The sequence below is a fragment of the Scyliorhinus canicula genome, chromosome 17 (assembly GCF_902713615.1).
Source record: "Scyliorhinus canicula chromosome 17, sScyCan1.1, whole genome shotgun sequence".
Taxonomy (NCBI): domain Eukaryota; kingdom Metazoa; phylum Chordata; class Chondrichthyes; order Carcharhiniformes; family Scyliorhinidae; genus Scyliorhinus; species Scyliorhinus canicula.
The window spans coordinates 103,420,046-103,443,798 of record NC_052162.1 but is presented as its reverse complement, the minus strand read 5'-3'; the positions used below and the strand labels follow the sequence as shown (position 1 = coordinate 103,443,798).

The following is a 23,753-nucleotide window of genomic DNA, read 5'->3' as shown; positions in this document are numbered from 1 at the left end:
CAGATGACACTAAAGTCGGTGGAGTTGTGGACAGTGTGGAAGGATGTTACAAGTTACAGAGGGACATAGATAAGTTGCAGAGCTGGGCTGAGAGTTGGCAAATGGATTTTAATGCAGAAAACTGTGAGGTGATTCATTTTGGAAGGAATAACAGGAATACAGAGTACTGGGCTGAAGGTAAGATTCTTGTTAGTGTGGATGAGCAGAGAGATCTTAATGTCCATGTACATAGATCTCTGAAAGTTGCCACCCAGGTTGAGAGGGTTGTTAAGAAGGCGTACGGTGTGTTACCTTTTATTGGTAGAGGGATTGAATTTCGGAGCAATGAGGTCATGTTGCAGCTGTACAAAACTCTGGTGCGGCCGCATTTTGAGTATTGCGTGCAATTCTGGTCGCCGTATTATAGGAAGGATGTGGAAGCATTGGAAAGGGTGCAGAGGAGATGTACCAGAATGTTTCCTGGTATAGAGGGAAGATCTTATGAGGGAAGGCTGAGGGACTTGAGGCTGTTTTCGTTAGAGAGAAGAAGGTTGAGAGGTGACTTAATTGAGGCATACAAGATGATCAGAGGATTAGATAGGGTGGACAGTGAGAGCCTTTTTCCTTGGATGGTGATGTCTAGCACAAGGGGACATAGCTTTAAATTACGGGAAGATAGATACAGGCCAGATGTCAGAGGTAGGTTCTTCACTAGAGAGTAGTAAGGGCGTGGAATGCCCTGCCTGCAACAGTAGTGGACTCGCCAACACTAAGGACATTCAAATGGTCATTGGATAGACATATGGACGATAAGGGAATAGTGTAGATGGGCTTTAGAGTGGTTTCACAGGTCGGCGCAACATTGAGGGCCGAAGGACCTGTACTGCGATGTTCTTCGTTCTATGTTCTAATCTATGTGTGGAAAGAGAGAAAACAAATGGGGCAGGGAAATGAATAAGGGAACATGCACCTTATCCCTCTCCTCCCTCCATCCTTTACACTTGATGTCACTTTCACGTGGGCAATCTCGGTATTTTTTTCCAGACTCTTCACTGGGTCTTTGCAATTGGGTGCTCATTGTACATCAAGGACATCCCCATGTTCCGAATCATGAAATTTGCACCCATGTCTGGATTAAAGAGAATCACACAAATCTGCTTGATGTGCCAATTGGGAACATACAGAGAAATTATTTCCTCTGGTGGGGAAATCGATAATAAGGGGACATCATCTTAAATTTAGAGCATAGCAGTTTAAAAATACAATCATGCAGAGCATCTTCACACCAAATTGAGTTAAAATGCGGACTCTCTCCCCCAAAAGGTTATGGATGCTGAGGGTCATTTTAATCACAGAATTTGGAGCATTGAAGTCTGAGGTGGAGAGAGTTTGGTCACTAAGTGCTTCAAGGGGTATTTATTGAAGGCTAGTAAGTGGAATTCAGATACTGATCAGCCCTGATCGAATGAATGATAGAACAGCTTTGATGGGCTGAACGACTTCTTCATGTTCTTAATGGTCCTGTGACACAATCAGAAATTCTCCAGCACTGTGAAAGCACACTGGGGTCCTAGAATATGCTCAGCAGGAAGCCCATATTAAGGAAAAGCCTTGAACAAACCTTCTCTGAAACCGGTTTGCTGCTCTCTCTGTCCAGCACCATCTGCGCCCACGGAACATGGAAGTGGAATTTCAAAAGAAGGAACATACCTGTCAGGATTTGAAAAAATCCAGAGTGTTGGAATGTTTCTTCATTTTCAATGAATTGGACATCAGATGGTCTCCTCGCAATATAGAGTTGCATTGTAGAGCTAGTGTCACCTTCGAAAGATGTGTCAGTCAGTCCATCTCCCCTGCCCTTCTCCGCAGAATGCTGGAAACCTTTCCGTTTAACTGGAGAGACAATTGACTTTAGACAGTCACTATTGAATCTTTTGGACAGTATATTCCAGATCATAACTCACTTGAGTGAAAGTAGTTCCCTTGTATCCCCGCAAAGGTTTTTGCTAATTATTTGATGTGATCTGTTTACATGTTCACATTTTGTTCAATGTGTTTGACAATGGGTTCTGTTGTGAGTTTCTTTTACTTTGTCTTTTCTGTGGCTCTGTTCCAATTATTGCAATCGGTGACTTTGCCCTTCTTTCTATGTTTCCTATGTCCGAATGCTTAGAGTCACCAGGTATCAAATGATACCACCACAAGTTTCCACCAGCTATCGATCAAAAATCCAAACACCAGTTAGTTAGTTCAAGGTCAAAGGTACTTTATTTAAACACAATTAGTCATGCAACATAAACACTAGTAGTTAACTACACCTATCGACTAAGACAACCTGTACTTAACTTTGGGCACCTGGCTTAGGTCAGAAAACTGTGGCCACTGTTCAATTCTGGATCTCTCAGGTTCAAAGGAGTAACTGCTGCTCAGCTGGGCTCATCCATCTGGTAGCGAGCGTTGAACTTGTACTTGCTTGTGGTGTTGCTGCAATTGGCGATGGCCGTGACTGGGGTACCAAGACCAAGAGAGAGCGAACATATGGTGAACTTTTCTTCTTATACCCAGGGGGTTTTCGCGCTCTTTTGGGTGGTCCTTCGATTTGGGCCTTACTAATTGGGTGATCCCTGATCACTCCGTTCGATTCCTTAACCAATAAGTGGGCGGGGATCTGGATGGCTGGGCATGTCCCAAGCAGTCACTGACCCCGTTGTTTGCGTTTCCCTTGAACAGGGAGTGGCGCCGAAATGTCTGGTACTGTCCCGGTTGCTGGAGTATCAGTCCTTTGTTTTGGTGAAGATGGGCCATCAAATGCTAATCGGCCCCATTAACATGCTAATTGGATGGAGTTTCGATACCGTCTCTGTTTCTTGCTTACGAATATGCATTTGAGGCTCTGAGCCTGCCTGAGGTTTGGCTTGTCCATTTTACCTGCCAGGCTTTGCGTGTTTCTCTGTACCTAGTTGGAAGTAGCCATCCCAGATGGCTACAATTCAAATTTAAATTTGTACCAGGTTTCTAGATGTGGTGCTCCATTCTGACATCGAAGGTGGAAGAAATGCTGTGGGGAACACACTGTGGACATTTTTACAGAAATCAAGGACAGGACACACTGTGTTTGAAACAAAGCTGATTTACTTGATCCGTATCACAACATGAATTTTCCACTATTATAAGGGGATAAGGCATGGATTCGGGTGCAATGTTTTGTTTCTGTCACTCAATCAAATTCGTATCCATGCTGCTTCTGACCCGTGGCCTTTAACTTTGCTGAGATGATTGTGTTACATGCCATTTTATCAAATGCCTTTTAGAAGTTCATTTGCTCATCAATAATACTGGTCTCATCAACTTTCTTTGTTACATATAGATCAAAGATAGGAACATAAGAACTAGGAGGAGTAGGCCATCTGGCCCCTCGAGCCTGCTCCACCATTCAATGAGATCATGGCTGATCTTTTGTGGACTCAGCTCCACTTTCCGGCCTGAACACCATAACCCTTAATCCCTTTATTCTTCAAAAAACTATCTATCTTTACCTTAGAAACATTTAATGAAGGAGCCTCAACGCTTCACTGGGCAAGGAATTCCATAGATTCACAACCCTTTGGGTGAAGAAGTTCCTCCTAAACAGCAGGAGGCCAATTTGCCCTTCGAGCCTGCTCTGCTATTTAACACAATCATGGCTGATCATCCAACTCAATAGCCTAATCCTGCTTTCTCCCCATGGCCTTTGATCCCATTCGCCCCAAATGCTATATCTAGCCCCCTCTTGAATATATTTAATGTTTTAGCATCAACTACTTCCTGTGGTAATGCATTCCGCAGGCTCACCACTCATTAGGTGAAGAAATGTCTCCTTATCTCTGTCCAAAATGGTTTACCCTGAATCCTCAGACTGTGACCCCTGATTCTGGACACACTCATCATTGGTAACATCTTCCCTACATATACCCTATCTAGTCCTGTTAGAATTTTATAAGTCTCTATGAGATCCCCCCTCATTCTTCTGAACTACAGCAAGAACAATCCTAACCTAGTCAATCTCGCCCCATACGACAGTCCCACCATCCCTGGAATCAAAAACTCCTGCAAGTTTGTTAAAAGCAAATTTCCCTTCTGAAATCCGAGCTGATCTTCCTTATTTTATTCAGTAAGAAGTCTTACAACACCAGGCTAAAGTCCAACAGGTTTATTTGGAATCATGAGCTTTCGGAGCACAGATCCTTCATCAGGTGAGTGAAGAGATAGGTTACACAAACACAGCATATTTGGACAAAGCCAATGATGCAAGATGATACTTTGAATGCAAGTCTTTGCAGGTAATTAAGTCTTCACAGGACCCAACGGTGCGACTGCGCAAAGAAGTGGCAGATGGAACACAATGTAGAAAAGTGTCAGGATATGCACTTTGGAAGGAGAAATGGAGGCATTGACTATTTTCTAAATGGGGAGATGCTTAGGAAATCAGAAGCACAAAGGGACTTGAGAGTCCTTATTCACGATTCTCTCAAGGTTAACGTGCAGGTTCAGTTGGCAGTTAGAACATAGAACAGTACAGCACAGAACAGGCCCTTCGGCCCTCAATGTTGTGCCGAGCCATGATCACCCTACTCAAACCCACATATCCACCCTATACCCGTAACCCAACAACCCCCCCCTTAACCTTACTCTTATTAGGACACTACGGGCAATTTAGCATGGCCAATCCACCTAACCCGCACATCTTTGGACTGTGGGAGGAAACCGGAGCACCTGGAGGAAACCCACGCACACAGGGGGAGGACGTGCAGACTCCACACAGACAGTGACCCAGCCGGGAATCGAACCTGGGACCCTGGAGCTGTGAAACATTTATACTAACCACCATGCTACCCTGCTGCCCCAACAGGTTTAGGAAGGCAAATGCAATGTTAGCATTAAAGTCAAGAGGGCGAGAATACAGGACCAGGGATGTACTTCTGAGGCTGTAGAAGGCTCTGGTCAGACCCCATTGGGAGTACTGTGAGCAGTTTTGGGACCTGTATCTAAGGAAGGATGTGCTGGTTGGAAAGGGTCCAGAGGAGGTTCACAAGAATGATCCCTGGAATGAAGAGCTTGTCGTGTGAGGAATGGTTGAGGACTCTGGGTCTGTACTCGTTGGAGTTTAGAAGAATGAGGGTGGATCTTATTGAAACTTACAAGATACTGCGTGGCCTGGATCCAGTGGATGTGGAGAGAATGTTTCCACTTGTAGGAAAAACTAGAAGCAGAGGACACAATCTCAGACTAAAGGGACAATCCTTTAAAACAGATGAGGAATTTCTTTAGCCAGAGGTTGGTGAATCTGTGGAACTCCATGCCGCAGAAGGCTGTGGAGGCCAAATCACTGAGTGTCTTTAAGACAGAGATAGATGACTTCCGGTTGTGGCTAAGCCGCACGTTCGGCAGCTCCCGCTTTAAAAGGACTTGTGGGCTCTTTTAAGGGCCCCAAACGGTGCTGATTCGACGATTCCCAGTGGATAAAGGGGTCTGGAGCAAAACCCCCCGGGATTTTGCTTGGGTTTCCTCCGGGTGCTCCGGTTTCCTCCCACAGTCCAAAGATGTGCGGGTTAGGTGGATTGGCCAAGCTAAATTGCCCGTAGTGTCCTAAAAAGTAAGGTTAAAGAGGGGGGGGGGGTTGTTGGGTTACGGGTGTAGGGTGGATACGTGGGTTTGAGTAGGGTGATCATTGCTCGGCACAACATCGAGGGCCGAAGGGCCTGTTCTGTGCTGTACTGTTCTATGTTCTATGTTCTATTTATGGTTCGGACTCGAAGTGGGGTGAGGAAAAAAACGGCAGCAGCTCCCCTGGAAAAGCGGGGGAAGGTGGACAAAATGGCGGCCGGTGGAGCCCCTGAGGAGTGGAGGCAGTGGGCTGAGGAGCAGCAGGCGGCCCTTCTGCGCTATTTCACGGAGCTGAAAGGGGAGTTGTTGGAATCCCTGAAGGTGACGACGAGTAAGCTGCTGGAGACCCAGACAACCCAGGGTGCAGCGATACTCGAGTTGCAGCAGCAGGCCTCTGAGCACGAGGAGGTTTCGGCCCTCGTGGGGAAGGTGGAGATACACGAGGCACTTCATAAAAAGTGGCAAGATCGGTTCGAGGAGATGGAGCTTCGGTCACGGAGGAAGAACCTGCGGATCCTGGGCCTCGAGGAGGGGCTGGAGGGGCCGGACCTGCCGGCCTATGTGGCCGTGATGTGGAACTCGCTGGTGGGGGCAGGATCCTTCCATCTGCCCCTGGAGCTGGAGGGGGCCCATAGAGTGCTGGCCAGGCGGCCTAAGGCGAATGAACCCCCGCGGGCGGTGCTGGTGCGGTTCCATCGGTTCAGTGACCGGGAGTGTGTTCTCCGATGGGCCAAGAAGGTGAGGAGTAGTAAGTGGGAGAATTCGGTAGTGCGTATCTACCAGGACTGGAGTGCGGAGGTGGCCAAGCGGAGAGCCGGGTTTAACCGGACGAAGGCGGTGCTCCATGGAAAGCAGGTGAAGTTCGGCATGTTGCCGTCTGCGCGCCTGTGGGTCACCTACAAGGACCGGCATCACTACTTTGAGTCCCTGGAGGAAGCGTGGGCCTTTGTGCAGGCTGAAAAGCTGGACTCGAACTAGAGATTGGGGGCTGTGGGAGTTTTTCTATTCTATTCATGTATCATTGTTTATGCTGTAGCGGGTTATTCTGTTTGTTTTTGTTTTTTCTCTCGCTTTCGGACGATGTGGGTTACGGTTCTGTGTTCTAAGGGGGGTACTGGGGTTTGTGGTTGATCTGTGTCTTTGTTTGTACGGAGTTGGTGGTTGGGTTGGGACTGCGGTTTGGGGTGGGGCAGTGTGAAAGCATTGGTGGGGTGGGGCAGTGTGAAAGTGCGGGCTTTTCTCTGGTTTCCTGTGCTGCGGGATGAGGGGGTGGAGCTGGTGGTGAGGGGCGGGGTTACGAGACCGGGTTTCCCGCGCCAAAGCGGTGCCCAGGAGCTGATGCAGGGGAGACCTCATATCGGGAGGGGTCGGAGTTAGAGCGGGAACTGCCGGGGTCAGCAGAAGTCAGCTGGCTCACGGGAGTACAGTGGAGGGAGAGTCGCGGCTAGGAGGGGTCCTAGCCTTGGGGGGGGGGGGGGGGGGGGGGGGGTACGGGGTTGCTGCGGGATTGACCAGGGAGGAGTTCGGGGGGGTCGGGGTGAGGTTCTATCGCCGTGGGAAACGGGCCGAAGTGGTGATGGCCAGGGGCGAGCAGTTGATGGGTTATGGCTAGTCGACAGGGGAGGGGGGTGGGGTGCCCCCGATCCAGCTGATTACGTGGAAAGTGAGGGGGTTGAATGGGCCGGTTAAGCGGGCCCGGGTGTTTTCGCATCTGAAGGGGCTGAAGGCGGACGTGGCCATGCTCCAGGAGACCCACCTGAAGGTGGCGGACCAGGTCCGTCTGAGGAAGGGGTGGGTGGTGCAGGTTTTCCACTCAGGGTTCGACTCGAAGAACCGGGGGGTGGCGGTCCTGGTGGGGAAGAGGGTGGCGATTGAGGCGTCTGAGGTTGTGGCTTATAGTGGCGGCAGATATGTGATGGTGAGCGGTAAGCTGCAGGGGGAGAGGGTGGTGTTGGTTAATGTGTACGCCCCAAATTGGGATGATGCTGGTTTCATGAGGCGTATGTTGGGCAGCATTCCTGGCCTGGAGGTGGGGGGCTTGATCATGGGGGGGGGGGGGGGGGGGGACTTCAATACGGTGCTGGATCCCCTACTGGATCGTTCTAGTTCAAGGACAGGCAGGAGGCCAGCGGCGGCCAAGGTATTGAGGGGGTTTATGGACCAGATGGGAGGAGTGGACCCCTGGAGGTTTGGGAGACCGAGGGCTCGGGAGTACTCCTTTTTCTCCCATGTGCACAGGGTTTATTCCCGCATTGATTTCTTTGTTTTGAGCAGGGGACTGGTCCTGAGGGTGGAGGAGGCCGAATATTCGGCTATTGCGATTTCGGACCATGCTCCGCATTGGGTGGATCTGGAGATGGGGGAGGCGCGGGACCAGCGCCCGCTTTGGCGTCTGGACGTGGGGTTGTTGGCTGATGAGGAGGTGTGTAGGAGGGTTCGGGGATGCATCGAGAGGTAACTCGAGGTCAATGATACTGGGGAGGTCTGGGTGGGGATGGTGTGGGAGGCTCTGAAGGCAGTGATTAGGGGGTAGCTGATCTCCATCCGAGCCCATAGGGAGAGGGGGGAGAGGAACACAGAACACAGAACAGTACAGCACAGAACAGGCCCTTCAGCCCTCGATGTTGTGCCGAGCAATGATCACCCTACTCAAACCCACGTAACCCGTAACCCAACAATCTGGTGGAGGAGCTGTTGAGTGTGGATAGGAGGTACGTGGAGGCCCCAGAGGAGGGATTGCTGGGGGAACGGCGTAGCTTGCAGGTCAAGTTTGATTTACTGACCACCAGAAAGGCGGAGACACAGTGGAGGAAGGCGCAGGAAGCGGTCTATGAGTATGGAGAGAAGGCGAGCAGGATGCTGGTGCACCAGCTGCGTAAGCGGGACGCGGCTAGAGAGATTGATGGAGTGAAGGATAGAGATGGGAATGTGGTGCGGCAGGGGGCAGAGGTCAATGAGGTCTTTAGGGACTTCTATAGGGAACTGTACCGGTCGGAGCCGCCGGCGGTGGGAGGGGGAATGGAGAATGTTTTGGACAGGCTCCAATTTCCAAGGGTGCAGGAGGACCAGGTGGAGGGACTGGGGGCGCCGATCGAGTTGGAGGAGCTGGTCAGTGGGATTGGCCACATGCAGCCGGGGAAGGCGCCGGGACCGGATGGGTTCCCGGTTGAATTTTATAAGAAATATGCGGACCTGCTGGGCCCCCTGTTGGTCAGGACCTTTAACGAGGCATGGGAAGGGGGTGTTCTGCCCACGACGATGTCTCAGGCACTAATCTCCCTGATCCTGAAGTGTGATAAGGACCCCTTGCAGTGCGGTTCATACAGGGCGATTTCACTGCTGAATGTAGACGCCAAGTTGCTGGCGAAGATCTTGGCCACTAGAATAGAGGACTGTGTGCCGGGGGTGATACATGAAGATCAGACGGGTTTTGTGAAGGGGAGGCAGCTGAACACTAACGTGCGAAGGCTACTAAATGTGATAATGATGCCGGCAGCAGAAGGAGAGGCAGAGATTGTGGTGGCATTGGATGCGGAGAAGGCCTTTGACAGGGTTGAGTGGGGGTACTTGTGGGAGGTGTTGGAGAGGTTCGGGTTTGGGGTGGGGTTTATTAAATGGGTGAGGATGCTGTACGAGGCCCCGATGGCGAGTGTAGCGACAAATGGGAGGAGGTCCGAGTACTTCAGGCTCCACCGTGGGACGAGGCGGGGTGCTCCCTGTCCCCCTTGCTTTTTGCGCTGGCAATAGAGCATCTTGCCATGGCTCTCAGGGAGTCGAGGGGGTGGAGGGGTTTGGTGCGAGGTGGGGAGGAGCACCGAGTGTCGCTGTATGCGGACGACTTGCTGTTGTATGTAGCAGACCCGGTGGGGGGAATGCCGGAGGTGATGGAGATTCTTGCTGAGTTCGGGCGTTTCTCGGGATATAAACTGAACCTGGGCAACAGTGAGCTGTTTGTCGTACGCCCGGGCGATCAGGAGGAGGGGATTGGCAGGCTCCCGCTAAAGAGGGCAGTGAGGAGTTTTAGGTACCTGGGGTTCAGGTGGCTAGGAGCTGGGGGACTCTGCACAAGCTCAATTTTACTAGGTTGGTGGAGCAGATGGAGGAGGAATTTAAAAGGTGGGACATGCTGCCGTTGTCGTTGGCGGGTAGAGTGCAGTCCGTTAAAATGACGGTGCTCCCGAGGTTTTTGTTTTTGTTTCAGTGCCTCCCCATTTTTGTTCCAAGGGCCTTTTTTAGGCAGCATTCTGGGATTTGTTTGGGCGCATGGGACTCCGAGGGTAAGGAGGGTCTTTTTGGAGCGGGACAGGGATAGAGGGGGGCTGGCGCTGCCCAACCTCTCTGGGTACTATTGGGCGGCTAATGTCTCTATGGTACGCAAGTGGGTAATGGAGGGGGGAGGGGGCAGCATGGAAAAGGATGGAGATGGCGTCCTGTGGAGGCACGAGCCTGAAGGCACTGGTAACGGCTCCGTTGCCACTCCCTCCAACGAGGTACACCATGAGCCCGGTGGTGGCGGCCACCCTCAAAATTTGGGGGCAGTGGAAGCGACACAGGGGGGGAAGTGGGGGGCTCGGTGGAGGCCCCGCTGCGGGGGAACCACCGGTTTGTCCCAGGGAACATGGATGCCGGGTTCCTGGGGTGGCACAGGGCGGGCATCAGGAAGTTGGGAGACCTGTTTATTGACGGGAGGTTCGCGAGCCTTGGTGAACTGGAGGAGAAGTTTGAGCTCCCCCCGGGGAATGTGTTCAGGTACCTTCAGGTCAAGGCGTTTGCTAGGCGACAGGTGGAGGGGTTCCCTTTGCTGCCCCCACGCGGGGTAAGGGATAGGGTGCTTTCGGGGATGTGGGACGGGGATGGGAAGGTGTCTGACATCTACCAGGTAATGCAGGAGGTGGGGGAGGCGTCGGTAGAGGAGCTGAAGGCTGAGTGGGAGGTGGAATTGGGGGAGCAGATTGAGGAGGGGACATGGACGGACGCCCTGGAGAGGGTGAACTCCTCCTCTTCATGTGCGAGGCTTAGTCTCATCCAGTTCAAGGTGCTGCACCGGGCCCACATGTCCGGATCTAGGATGAGTAGGTTCTTTGGGGGCGAAGACAGGTGCGTCAGGTGTTCGGGGAGCCCAGCGAACCATGCCCATATGTTTTAGGCATGCCCGGCACTGGGGGAATTCTGGCAGGGGGTGGCGAGGACGGTGTCGAGGGTGGTAGGGTCCAGGGTCAAGCCAGGCTGGGGACTCGCGATATTTGGGGTTCGGGTGGAGCCGGGAGTGCAGGAGGTGAAAGAGGCCGATGTCTTGGCCTTTGCGTCCCTAGTAGCCCGGCGGAGGATCTTGCTGCAGTGGAAAGATGCGAGACCTCCGAGTGTGGAGACCTGGATTAATGACAAGTGTCGTGGTTCCCCAGGACGACAATTTGTTCGTACCGATTAAAACACCGAGAGTCTGAGAAGCGATCTTTCAAGCAGTGAACTTTATTTTTCCTCGCACAAGAAAAACAAAGCTGGGATGTCCGGAACAATCCGACGAGCCTCAGGGCTTACTGTCTTTTATGTACATTTCAACTCCATATCTCAAACTCTTATCTTACTTTACAGCCCTCTTATCTTGCTTTCCAATCTGCCCTTGCTTTGGCCACCATTGTTTTTAGTTGGCCCTTTATCTGTCCCATTCGAGATTGGTCGCTCCCTATTTCCTCTCTTTGCTTCTTAAACCATGGTGGTTATAACTCTTGTCCTTATCTTGTTCCTGTGTAAACTTCCCTGCTTGTGAAACAATCGTGGTTTTGCTGACTTAGGCCGAATGTACAGAAAAACATGCTCACTCTATTCTTGTCTTTTTATGGCCATTATTTATGGTCAACCATTAAGTTGAGCCACTGAGCCGTATTCATTGTTCTCCCAAGTGACTATTATTTGTCTTTGTTAATTAGTAAATGCTATACTACTTTTCTGGGTCTTCTGCTTTAATCATATTAACTATACTTGATTACATTAGGTCACACGAGGTATATTAACTATACTTGATTACATTAGGTCACACGAGGTTACCCTAGGTTACATTCTCACCTAAATCTACTTTGTCATTTCACTAAAACCTATGATTCTGAACTTCATACCTAACTCATACAATATCCAGTACAAATTCCCTTACATGTCCCCCCTTTGAGGCTATTCCCTAGCCTCATACCAATTACCAAGCTCAAATAATCCCCTTGCTTGATCCCATTTACATTTTATTTTAATCACTTTTTGCAGGCAATGTGGAGGAGCCGAATAATTTGGTCAGGGATCAATGTCCCTATTCCATCTTTATCATAATCGATCTATCCAGGTTCAGATTCTTGGGTTGCTCCCCCAGATTGCCTGCTCCTGACAGTCATCAGCCAAAAACCTTCTCACCTTTGCCAAGGGAAGGGAAAAAGACTGATTCCTGTGTACAGACTAAGTTCTCCTAGTCTCGTGCGGATTTCAGCCAGGTGCTAGTGTTGTTACAAAGCGATCTTCCATTATTATAGTCCTTTCACAGAGTGATGAGTTTCAATCTCGACCAAGGTCATGGTGAATCCACTCATCGGAGGCAGCTCAAGGTTTTCCCGTTCCTCTGTTTTTCCTCGTGAGCGTGAGCTGCTTGTCACCATCATCTGCCGTGCTGCAACTCTGGTAAGGAAGGATCTCAGGGCGGGTAGAAAACAACAAAATATGAATCCTAGAACGGTTATGATTGTGATTGCTACAGCTCCAGCTTTGGCAAACCATGCCCCCCATCTTCCTAACATTCTATCCAACCAACTCCATGCCTCATGCCCAAACCCAGCATTTTCTTTCACTTCTGTCCTAAGATTCTTCAACTTATTCATGGCTTGTGTAAATGACCCCTCTGGATCAGTGTTGTTAGGGATAAATGTGCAACACTGGTCTCCAAACATAACACAGACCCCTCCTTTCTCTGCCAGGAGCCAATCTAATGCCTGTCGATTTTGCCATGCCATTTTACTGGTCGCATCCAACTGCTCTCCCAATGCTTCCAGGGCATCATTCGAATAATTAATAAACCTCTGCTGATTATAATAGATGTAATTGATCCACTCAGTGTTTTTGCTGGGTGTGATCCAAACAAAGATGGATTCAAACCCTGCAGCTATTTCGTTCCTAGCTTTGAACTCATTCGGAATGCCTCGGGGCTGTCCGATTGCGTCTAGTTGTATCCTAGGGTCAGGGGTATATGCCCTCTTAACTTTTCGTGATTTAATTACTTTTTCCACCGGCAGTATTACAGTGCTCTGGGCCAACATAACTCGGGCACACAGTCCCGTCCAATTCAGTGGTAAGTGTGCCAGCAGCCCTTTTTCCGGGCCACAAAGCCACCAGAGATCGGCCAGTTGGTTTACTTGATAGTCTAATACATAAGGAGGGGGTGGCGATCCCCCATCAACTGGGATGATCAAACTACGGGCGTCAGTTATATTCCAAATTCTTTCACACTCTCCTGTGTAGTGTCCCAAACTACTCCCCGTGCTGCTCCCCCTCCAATAACAATCTTGGATTCGTAAGTCAGGCTGCACCCTCCATTCCTTTGGGGCCGCGTCCATTGCCGCTCTTGGCCAATTTGGACAATTGTGGGCTTTATTGTACATGCCCTTTTTTACCCCAGCAAGCAGGACACACACGTAGGGACATATCGGCGGCTGCCCTTTACAAAGGTCAATACATGCGGATCCTGAACAGTTTATCGTCTCATACGTGAGCGTCCTAGTCCCTGTCTTATATGTCTGTGTATATGTGGTGTGTGCACGGCAATTTTTCTGTTTCCAGATTTGCCGCATGGTTCTACATTCTCCTGATCCCCATGGTACATCAATTACTTGGGTGTTAGGTCTCTCTGATGCACATACCACACAATCTTTCCCCTCACTGTTTTTCTGACCTGTATACTCAGCCCATTTCCACCATTTGTTTCTTGTTGCTTTCTCCCAAACAGTATTCGTACTCACTAATCGTCTACGTCTTGTTAGTCTTAATACTCTACCTTCCTGATTCTGCACCCCTGTGTCCTCTGCATCCCACATTCCTTTTTTATGAGTTAAGGAAGTCCCCAAGGGAAATAGTTTCCAAGTCCCAGGTGGGGAACGAGGCCCCTTCCCTGTTCTCACCTCCCTCGGCACCTTGACTAACAGGCTCAAGCTGGGCATGTGTATCATCAGCCAGCTCATGCACAGAACCACTCTCATCATCCGCTACTATTTCTGTTCTACTTTGGCTCTGCTCCTCCTCCTCACGATTCTCCTCGTGTAGTGCTATCTCTTCCTCGCTGCTACTTCTATCCGCCCTGCCACTATCTTCAGTCTCCCTTCTCTCCCCTACCCCGGGTACCGTTCTGGTACAATGGTTCAAGTGATACCACAGTGTACTGCCTTCTACTTGCAACGCCGTGGGAGATACTTTGGTGACGTCAAACGGCCCTTCTCGTCTGGGTTCATGCCAATGTCTCCGGAACTTTCTGATGTATACTTGATCTCCCGGTTTGATCTGGTGTTCCGTTGCAGGGCTCTCCTCCTCCTTGGCCTTTTCCTGTTCAAAAATAGTTCTATGTATAAAAGTTAATTGTCGTACATACTCTCTTGTGTCCTGATCTAAACACTCCAACGCGGGGCCCCCTGCTCCCCCGATCTTTGGCACCGGCATTACTCTTCCTGTCATCATCTCATGTGGGCTTAAATGTGTGATTCTGTTTTCCTGACTCCTGTATTGCATTAGAGCCAATGGCAGAGCATCTATCCAGTTTTTTCCTGTCTCGCTGCAAATCTTGCTTATTTTAGCCTTGAGGGTTCCGTTTGCTCTCTCCACCATTCCTTGGGATTGAGGATGATACACACATCCAAACTTCTGCTTTATTCGGAGTGCTGAGAGTGTCTCTCTCAGTGCCCTCCCTATAAAAGCAGATCCATTGTCTGAACTTAATTGCATGGGTATGCCAAATCTTGGGATAATTTCTTTTGACAGGAAGTTAATTACCGTTCCAGATCCTTGATCTTTGGATGGCGTTGCTTCTATCCATCTGCTGAATCTATCAATAATCACTAGCATGTATCTTTTCCCCCTCACCACCTTTCCCATATCCACATAGTCCATGCATAGATGTTTAAACGGCCCTTCGGGAATGGGTATATGCCCTATTGGGGCAGTAATGCCCTTCCTGATATTATTCTGAGCACACACCTCACACAGACCTAGTATATAGTCAATTGAGTTTTGCAGGTATGGTGACCAGAATCCTTCCTTCTTAATCTTCCTAGCCACTTCTCCTCTTGCACAGTGATCCACTCCATGTGCTTCACTAATTAGTACGGTTAGTAATGATGTGGGTGCTATGACCAACCCCTCCCCATTTCGCCATATTTTGTCATGTTGTCCCTGTAGTGCTCCTCTATCTTTCCACATTGTTTTTTCAGCTACAGGGGCTTCTTCCTGTAACTGTGCCACATCTTCTAATGTGATTTGAGGTTCGATATTCCCCACACCTGGCCCTGGGTGCGGCCTTGCTATTTCTACTGGGGCTATCGTAGCCTCAATGTATCCTGACGCTTCTTTAGCCGCCTTGTCGGCTTTGGTATTTCCCTGTGTGATGCTATCCGTTCCCTTTTTATGCGCTTGACACTTAATTATGGCTAATTCCCTTGGACCCATCATAGCCCTTATTAAAGCCCTAATTTGACCTTCGTGTTGAATTGGTCCTCCTCCGCTTTTCATAAATCCCCTTTGCTTCCATATTGCCCCAAACAGGTGGCAAACCCCGTGGGCATAGGCCGAATCAGTATAAATTTCCACTGCTTCCCCGTTTGCTAACTCACATGCTCTGGTCAGTGCTGCAAGCTCCGCTAACTGGGCTGAGCATGGCTGCTCACATTCTTTTGCCTCCAGTACCTCAAATGTTTTCCCTTTCTGTTCAACTACTGCATAGCCAGCATGATTTCCCCTATAATCCCTATGACACGAGCCATCAACATACAACGTTCTCTTTTCTTCTGTGTTTAACCTATCTGCCTTCAGATCTTTCCTCAGTTTCATAAACACTTTTGTCTCTCTTACACACTCATGCTCCTCTCCCTCATGTGGCAATGGCATATATTCAGCTGGGTTGGCCCTATTGCACTTCACTATCGTAATGTCCGGGAATGTGGTCAGCATTTGAAAATGGTGAATTCTAGCCGGCGTCAGAACAAACTTCCCTTTTTCAATCAATTCAGCTACTTTATGGTGTACATGTATGTTTATCGGATATCCCATTGTGACCGTAGCTGCCTTTTCGTACGCCCACCAAGCTGCTGCCAGGCCTTGATAGCACGGAGGGTATCCCATTGCTACGTCATCTAGCTTGGTACTATAATATGCTACAGTCTGCCTTCGCCTCCCCTTGCAATTTTCCTGTGTTAACACTGCTGTAGCAAATCCGGCTTCTCTGTTACTCACAAATAAGTCAAAGGGTTTGTCATAGGTCGGTAAAGCCAATGCTGGTGCCTGTGCCATTTCTCTCTTTATATTCTCAAATGCGTCTAACGCATCTTTATCCCATGTTAGTTTGGCTTTTAATTCTTCACACCCTGCTTCCTTCATTATCTTTCGTAGTGCCTGCGTTTTTTCTGCATAGCTTTCCACCCATTCTGAACTGAATCCTGTCATTCCCAAAAATGTCATCATTTGTCCCACTGTCTGTGGTTTCGGAATTTTTAGTACTGCGTCTATTTGCTGTGAAGCTATCCCCTTCTGCCCTGCTGATATTTCTCTCCCCAAGTATTCTACCTTTCTCTGGCATAGCTGCAGCTTCTTCCAGGAAACTTTATGACCCCCTTCTGCTAGTCTTTTCAAAAGTTTTAAACTATCCTTCCTGCATTGTTCTTGTGTTTCTGTGCATAATAGTAAATCATCCACATATTGTATCAGTGTTCCTTCCAACTGTATTCCTTCTAAATCTGCTCTCAACACCTGATTGAATACATGTGGGGAATGTTTAAATCCTTGGGGCATTCTATTGTATGTGTATTGTTTCCCCTCGTACGTAAATGCAAAGAGATACTGACTTTCTTGAGCTAGTGGCACACTAAAAAATGCCGAACATAGGTCGATTACAGTAAACCATCTACTTTCAGGTGGTATATTTGTCAACAAGGTGTAAGGGTTTGGAACCTCTACTGGCATATCTTCCACTACCTCATTAATTGCCCTTAGGTCATGCACCAATCTCCATTTTTCTCCGTCCGCCTTTTTTACTGGTAGGAGCGGTGTATTACACCTGCTCCGGGTTTCCTTTAATACCCCTGCTTCTATCAATCCCTTAATCGTTTCTCTAATTCCTTCAATTGCTTCTGTCTTGATTGGGTATTGTGGCCTATAGGGCCCCTGGCGTCCTGTCTTTAATCTGACTTCAACTGGATTAGTGTTCTTAACCCTCCCTACATCCGTGTCCTGTCTGGACCACAACTCCTGTGGGAGGGAGTTCAAATCCTGCTCTAAGCTCTCTCTCCATTCCAGTTCCTGTTTCTCACTTTGCACTCCTATTGTTATCTGCTTTGGTTTCCCAAGCATCTTAACATCCAAAATTATTTTCGTCATTTGTCCATCGCTGGACGTCCAAATATCTACATTGTCTGTCTGGACAAATTCTAAGTCTTGTGCTCTCAACACCATTGGTCCTAGGTCCTTTGATCTATATCCCGGATTTACTTTCAATGTGACATGTGGCTCCGCCCCAGGTACAGAGAACCATTTGTCAATCCATTCATTCCTAACGATTGCGAGGGCCACTCCCTCTAGTCCAATTAAAATACTTCCTGACTTTATTTCCTGTTCTCGTCCCGCCTCCCTTTCCCATTTCTCCTGTATTTCAGGTTCCTGCCCTTCATCAAATATCATTGTACTGTGTAATTCTGTTCTCGGCCATTTGGCTTGTGGAACCCAAGTGTTTATAAGTTTTCCCCAAACTTCCCATATCTGTTTTTTAATTTGTTCCTCTATATCTCCCAGCCAATATACATTAACCCCTTCCTTTCCTGGTATCTCAAGTGAATACATTCCCATCAAATCAATTCCTTGTTCGGTGCATTCTAATTTCAGTCCTAGACCTAGGATTGCATCCCTTCCCAATAGGTTTAAAGGAGTTTTATCACATACTAAAACAGGTACATGGGTAGTTTTGTTTCCAATGGTAACAGGCACCGGCGTCGTCATTCGAGCTAGTGTTATTTTCCCCGAGAACCCCACAGTTTTTACAAACCGGTTTGACAATGGTAGGTGATCCGCATATTTCGTTTGTATGCACGTACACGTGGCGCCGGTGTCTATCATCATGGGGACCTCGATCCCGCCTACTCTAACATTAACTATAGGTTCCTGCTCTGCGGTTTCTGTTATTTGTACGTACTGTCCTACCATTTCGGGGTTCTCTGGGCCTCTCTATGCGAAACTCTGATGGTTCACCGGCCCTTGAAACATCGGGATGCTGTTCGGCGACCCTTGGATCAGCTGTTGGCCTGCCTGTTGCTGGTTTTCTCCCTGTCTGGTGGAACTCCGTGGGCAATTCCTTTTTATGTGCCCTGTCTCCCCGCACCCCCAACACACACCTGGAGGGCCAGGCAGTGGTCCCTGTCTCGGAGTCTGATAATTAGCCTGTCCCTGCCCTCTCTGATTCTGAAAGGGTGGCCTACCCCCTCCCTGTCCTTTCCCATTTTTATTCCAGTCAGTCTGATTTTGCAGGGCGTACGGATTTTGATAATTTAGGCCATGGGCTTGTGGGTTTATGGACAGTGGGAAGGCAGAAATGTTATAGGTTATGATGGGCTGGCCTCCATCTCCGCTCCCCCCTATTGTTAGTGCAGGTATTTCCCCTGACTTTTGCTCCACCACCATCGGTGCTATTTTTCTGGGTGTGAGATCTTCTTTTGCCTTTAGCTTATCCTTGTTTTTGATCTCCTCCAATTGTGCCTGAAGGAGTTTACGTTGTATCTCCTTCAGCTGTTTGTCTGCATTCTTTTCATCTTTGCGATGTCTTTCTACTGCATGGGCAACATAATCCACAAACTCCTGGTAGCTTTTTGAGTCCAAGCCCACCACATCCTCCAGTCTTGTCTTAGCTGAGACTGGCAGGCCCTCTAGAATTGCAGCCCGGAACATGGAGTTGGTCAGCGGGTCTGTTAGAATGTCCCTCTCCGTGTCCCTTCTCCACCTTTTTAATTGATTTTCCACATACACAGCTGCATTCTCCTCCTCACCCAATGGCTCTCCCCTTAGGGTTTTTACATCCATTCGATTGGGGTACATATTCCTCAGTGCCTGCCAGATGTCTTGTCGGTACGGGTCCATTAGTGTCCCATCTACCTCTGGGTCATAAGCTGCGGTCGGGATGCCGGCACGTCTCATTACTTCTGCCATTTGGTCCATTCCTAGCACCTTTGTCAGGAGAGCTTTGATGTCACCCAGTGCCATCCTTTTTCCCACCATTCCTGCCTCCAACTGTCCAATCCACCTTCCAGCTCCTTCCAAAATATTGGGTAATTCATTAATTAGATTAGGCAAATCCTGACCTGACCAAGGGATATACTGCGGTCTGCCACCCTTCAGAATCACCGGGAACATCTTATTCCCTCTTTTCTCCCTATCTGGAAACTTTACAGTTTGGTGTCTTACCCGTGTCGATTTTCTTTGTTCCCCTAACACTGATTGTCCCCCTTCGTCGTCACTACTTTCTTCTGTCTCTCCTTCCATCTCTCCCTCGATTCTCTCTGGGTACTTCCACCTCCATGCTTTCCCCACTTCTCGTCTGTCTGCCTCTTTGTGCCCTTGCCAACATGTTTCCTTTATGCTTCTTTTTCTTTCTCTTTCCTCTCTGCTGACTTCGACTCTCTTTTCTTTTATTTTTCCCTGTGACGCCTTACTTTCACCCTCGCAAGGATCATGACTTGTTTTCCACTCACATTTTCTTCTACCATTCTTTTCTTCCTCGTCTCGTTCCTTTTCCTTTTTCATTACCGTCTTTACCCATTCCAAAATGTCTATTACATTTACTTCTTCCTCCAACTGCTTTCTCCTTTGGTTTAACTCATTCAACTCCTCTTCTGTTTTCTTAGCCTCTTCCTCTACACCTTGTTTCTTTTCTAACTCCCTTTGTGCCCATTCCGCCTTCGTCCCCGTTTCTGTGTCAAATACTCCCTCAAAATTCATCGTGCCTGATATAACTGGGTACAGTCCCGTGGAACCCTGTTCCTCTGAGTATGGGGGCGGGGCTACATTTGGATCTTCCAATTTTGCTTTTTCCTGAAGTTGCACTGGCATTTGCATCCATACTTCCCTCCATGCCCTTCTCCTTTCTCTCCCTTCCTTTTCAAACAATGCCAGTATCTCTAGTTCTTTTTCTCGCTTCTCCTTTCTTTTCTTAGATTTATCTTTTATTTTATAGTTCTTTATTATTCCCTTCTGGTCCTCACACCTCTCTACGCACCATGTGCCTTCCTCCGGCCACTGTGTATTAGTTTTGCTTGTTCTTTTGGCCCATTTTTCAGAGACGTGTTCTATATCTCCCCTGAGGGCTGGGAACTTATCCCCTAATGTTTCCACTGGTGTTTTACCCTTGTGTGCCATTACTCGTCTTTTTGGATTACTGTCACAATTTTTATCCCTTAATCCGTCAGAGTTAGGTATCACAGTGATTATTACTTGCTGTGTTGTTTTTCCGTGCTCAGTCCCCTGTTTACCTTTACCTTGGGTTTCCCTTGCCAATATCCGTAACTCTAACCGGGGTCCCGATATCCACTTCCCCGTAGTCCCCTGTCCCGGCACTATCTTCCTTTCCCGGGCTAGAGGGTAGTAGGTTTTTACTTGCTCGTCTATGTGTATAGAAACCCTATATCGATCAGATTCCTTTATTAATTTCTCTAGAGTTTCCAAGTTTATTTCGTCTATCCAATTCCTATCGGCTATTCTTTCCCATTTTACATACGGCCACTCGTTCTCTACCTCTTCTAAGTTAGTTATATGTGTAATTTTTCCCCAATCCAGTGTTGCTTCCGTTTCTGTTATTATCCTTTCTTAACCCTCTGACTAATATTCCTTCCCAACCGATTGTACCAATCTCGCCGCTAGGCGGTTTTGTCAGTGTGACCTTTCCAAGTTGTTAGTTATTACCCTACCTGTGTTCCGACTCTCCTTCTTATTTCTGTCCTCCACGCTGCTGCCTCAGACCAGTTTGTTCAAATTGGTCTTTTACTTTCTCTATTCTAGCTGTTAATCCCCCTCTCCGGGGTTAGATTCCCCTCCTGTGCTTTTGACTACCGTATTAGGTCAGAGAGCGATCTCTCACTGATCTCTCTCCCTCTCGGTTGACGTCCCTTACCCGAGGTCCTGGGTAGGTTTGGACTGGCAGATTTTCCCACACTTACTCTCTTCTGGGCAAGTCGTAACCTGGAAAAACCCGCTCCAAACCGGTTGACTTAACCTAATTGCATTACCTTAGCGTTCGGCCTTTTTCCCGTCTCACTTTTTACCCACTCACAGACAATACAGTATTACAGTGCGCTTTGCATGCAAAACTCTACTCTTCAGATCAGACTCAGTCTCTCAATACTATTTTACACAATTTGGTTTTAGTTATGCAGGATATCTTTGTGGTTGGGGAGATCCAGGACCAGCAAAGAGCCGGGTGCGCCGGGCCTCGAGATCCCTTTTCCGACAACAAGGATTTACATGCAATACAAATCTGCTTACCTTGTTGTCAGAATGCCGGCTTTGGGATGTCCAGCCCCGGTCGGACCTTCGCCTCCGCCACTCCTTCCAGATGCTTTTCTGGGCGATCTCTCACCAACCCTGCTCCGCAGCGCCAATTTTGTCGTGGTTCCCCAGGACGACAATTTGTTCGTACCGATTAAAACACCGAGAGTCTGAGAAGCGATCTTTCAAGCAGTGAACTTTATTTTTCCTAGCACAAGAAAAACAAAGCTGGGATGTCCGGAACAATCCGACGAGCCTCAGGGCTTACTGTCTTTTATGTACATTTCAACTCCATATCTCAAACTCTTATCTTACTTTACAGCCCTCTTATCTTGCTTTCCAATCTGCCCTTGCTTTGGCCACCATTGTTTTTAGTTGGCCCTTTATCTGTCCCATTCGAGATTGGTCGCTCCCTATTTCCTCTCTTTGCTTCTTAAACCATGGTGGTTATAACTCTTGTCCTTATCTTGTTCCTGTGTAAACTTCCCTGCTTGTGAAACAATCGTGGTTTTGCTGACTTAGGCCGAATGTACAGAAAAACATGCTCACTCTATTCTTGTCTTTTTATGGCCATTATTTATGGTCAACCATTAAGTTGAGCCACTGAGCCGTATTCATTGTTCTCCCAAGTGACTATTATTTGTCTTTGTTAATTAGTAAATGCTATACTACTTTTCTGGGTCTTCTGCTTTAATCATATTAACTATACTTGATTACATTAGGTCACACGAGGTATATTAACTATACTTGATTACATTAGGTCACACGAGGTTACCCTAGGTTACATTCTCACCTAAATCTACTTTGTCATTTCACTAAAACCTATGATTCTGAACTTCATACCTAACTCATACAATATCCAGTACAAATTCCCTTACACAAGGCGGGATTCATTAAGTTGGAGAGGGTTAAGTTCGTCCTGAGGGGGTAGGTACAAGGGTTCTTTAGGAGGGGGCAGCCTTTCCTCGACTTTCTGGCTCAACGATAAGGTACTAGGTCAGCAGCAGCAGCAACCCGGGGGGGAAAGGGTTTAGTGGGATAGTGTTTAAGTTAATTTGCTTATTGTTAATTTATTCTGTTGTTTATTGGGGTTGGGGGGGTTTGTTAAATGCGTTGTTACGGGTGCCGGGGGGGTGTTTATTATTATTATTGTTATTATTGTTTTGTTGATATATATTTTTCAAAAAATTCCAATAAAAATTATTTTTTAAAAAAAGACAGAGATAGATAGGGTCTACTTTTTTCCTAAAACCTGCTTCCAAATGCTTCAACACACTCCGATTAAATTGACTGGTCTGTCGGAGCTGGGCTGATCCTTACATTTAAGGTGAGTAAGGATTTAATATCAGTGCCAGGAAGTGTGAGGGAAACGAGGGACGTGATAACATTGTAACTGTATTTAAAAAGTCATAAGTGATCAGTAACTCGATAAGTAATCACAGTTCAAAACGGAAACTACAGATAACAAATGAATATCTGAAGTAAGTTGTTAAGAAACAGGTAGTGTGTCGGGATTGCAGAAAATAAAAATATCAGGAATATTCAAAACTGAAATAAAACAGCAAAAGGTGAAAACACTCAGCAGCTCTGGAAGAATCTGTGGAGAGAGAAACAGAATTTTAAATTTTTTTTCGAAAACCCAATTCTTTTTTTCCAATAAAGGGGCAATTTAGCGTGGCCAATCCACCTAACCAGCACATCTTTGGGTTGTGGGAGGTGAAACCCACGCAAACACGGGGAGAATATGCAAACTCCATACGTACAGTGACCCAGAGCCGGGATCGAACACAGATCCTCAGTGCTGTGAGTCAGCAGTGCTAACCACTGAGCCACCGCAACGCCTCGAGAAACAGAATTAATGTTTCCGGTTAAAGGGGTTGGGAAGAAGACCGGAGAAAATGTCTGTGAAAGGGTGAGATTCACTGACAAAATGTCTCATGGTGCAAGATCAAAGGAATGGGACAAGTAAAGATACAAAGGATGTGTCTAGATGAGGAGTGAATGATGCCATAGTAACCGTCTGAATGTAAAGAACAGCAAATAAGAGAGAGGAAAAGAAAGAGATAAAGAAACACAAACGTAAATAGGGCAAAGATTATGATAAAAAATTGTTGAACTTAATTTTGATTCCTGGAGGCTGTAAAGCATTCCCTTTTCATAAACTATTACATTTCTATTTATTCCCGTTCAGATGAAAGGTCACAGATCTGTCACCTTAACATCCGTAAGTCTGACTGCGGGGGCGGGGGGGGGAGCGGCTTTATATTCACTGTTTTATATGCAAGTTTAGTGTGGATTAAAATGAGAAGCTTATTTATTTTGGTTCAGACATTAATCAAGATAAGTTTTCCTGGTGAGCACGACACACATTTACAGTATGG

At 47.8% G+C, this 23,753-nt stretch overlaps 2 protein-coding genes across 2 annotated transcripts in view; both read right to left on the bottom strand.

Annotated features, from left to right (window-relative positions):
• Positions 1 to 23,753, bottom strand: part of LOC119951493 (zinc finger protein 850-like) — a 68,913-nt gene that overhangs the window by 5,955 nt on the left and 39,205 nt on the right. The window contains exons 4-7 of the mRNA XM_038774703.1: positions 19,584 to 19,874; positions 18,503 to 18,665; positions 12,614 to 12,825; positions 1,690 to 1,872 (exon numbers count right to left, since the gene is read on the bottom strand). Coding sequence (XP_038630631.1) covers positions 1,690 to 1,872; positions 12,614 to 12,825; positions 18,503 to 18,665; positions 19,584 to 19,874 — 849 coding nt within the window. The remainder of the gene's footprint in view (positions 1 to 1,689; positions 1,873 to 12,613; positions 12,826 to 18,502; positions 18,666 to 19,583; positions 19,875 to 23,753) is intronic.
• On the bottom strand, positions 13,675 to 17,995 carry LOC119951424. Its single transcript, XM_038774598.1, has 2 exons — positions 14,785 to 17,995; positions 13,675 to 14,094 (listed from the first exon to the last, which is right to left on the bottom strand). The coding sequence occupies exons 1-2, from the start codon at positions 17,959 to 17,961 to the stop codon at positions 13,693 to 13,695; spliced, it is 3,579 nt and encodes a 1,192-aa protein (XP_038630526.1). The 5' UTR covers positions 17,962 to 17,995; the 3' UTR covers positions 13,675 to 13,692.

Coding starts and splice junctions, on each gene's coding strand:
- LOC119951424 (XM_038774598.1), bottom strand. CDS start 17,961: ATGATGATAGACACCGGCGCCACGTGTACGTGCATACAAACGAAATAT. Junction 14,095..14,784: donor TTACTGCCCCAATAGGGCAT/ATACCCATTCCC, acceptor AGACATTGGCAT/GAACCCAGACGAGAAGGGCC.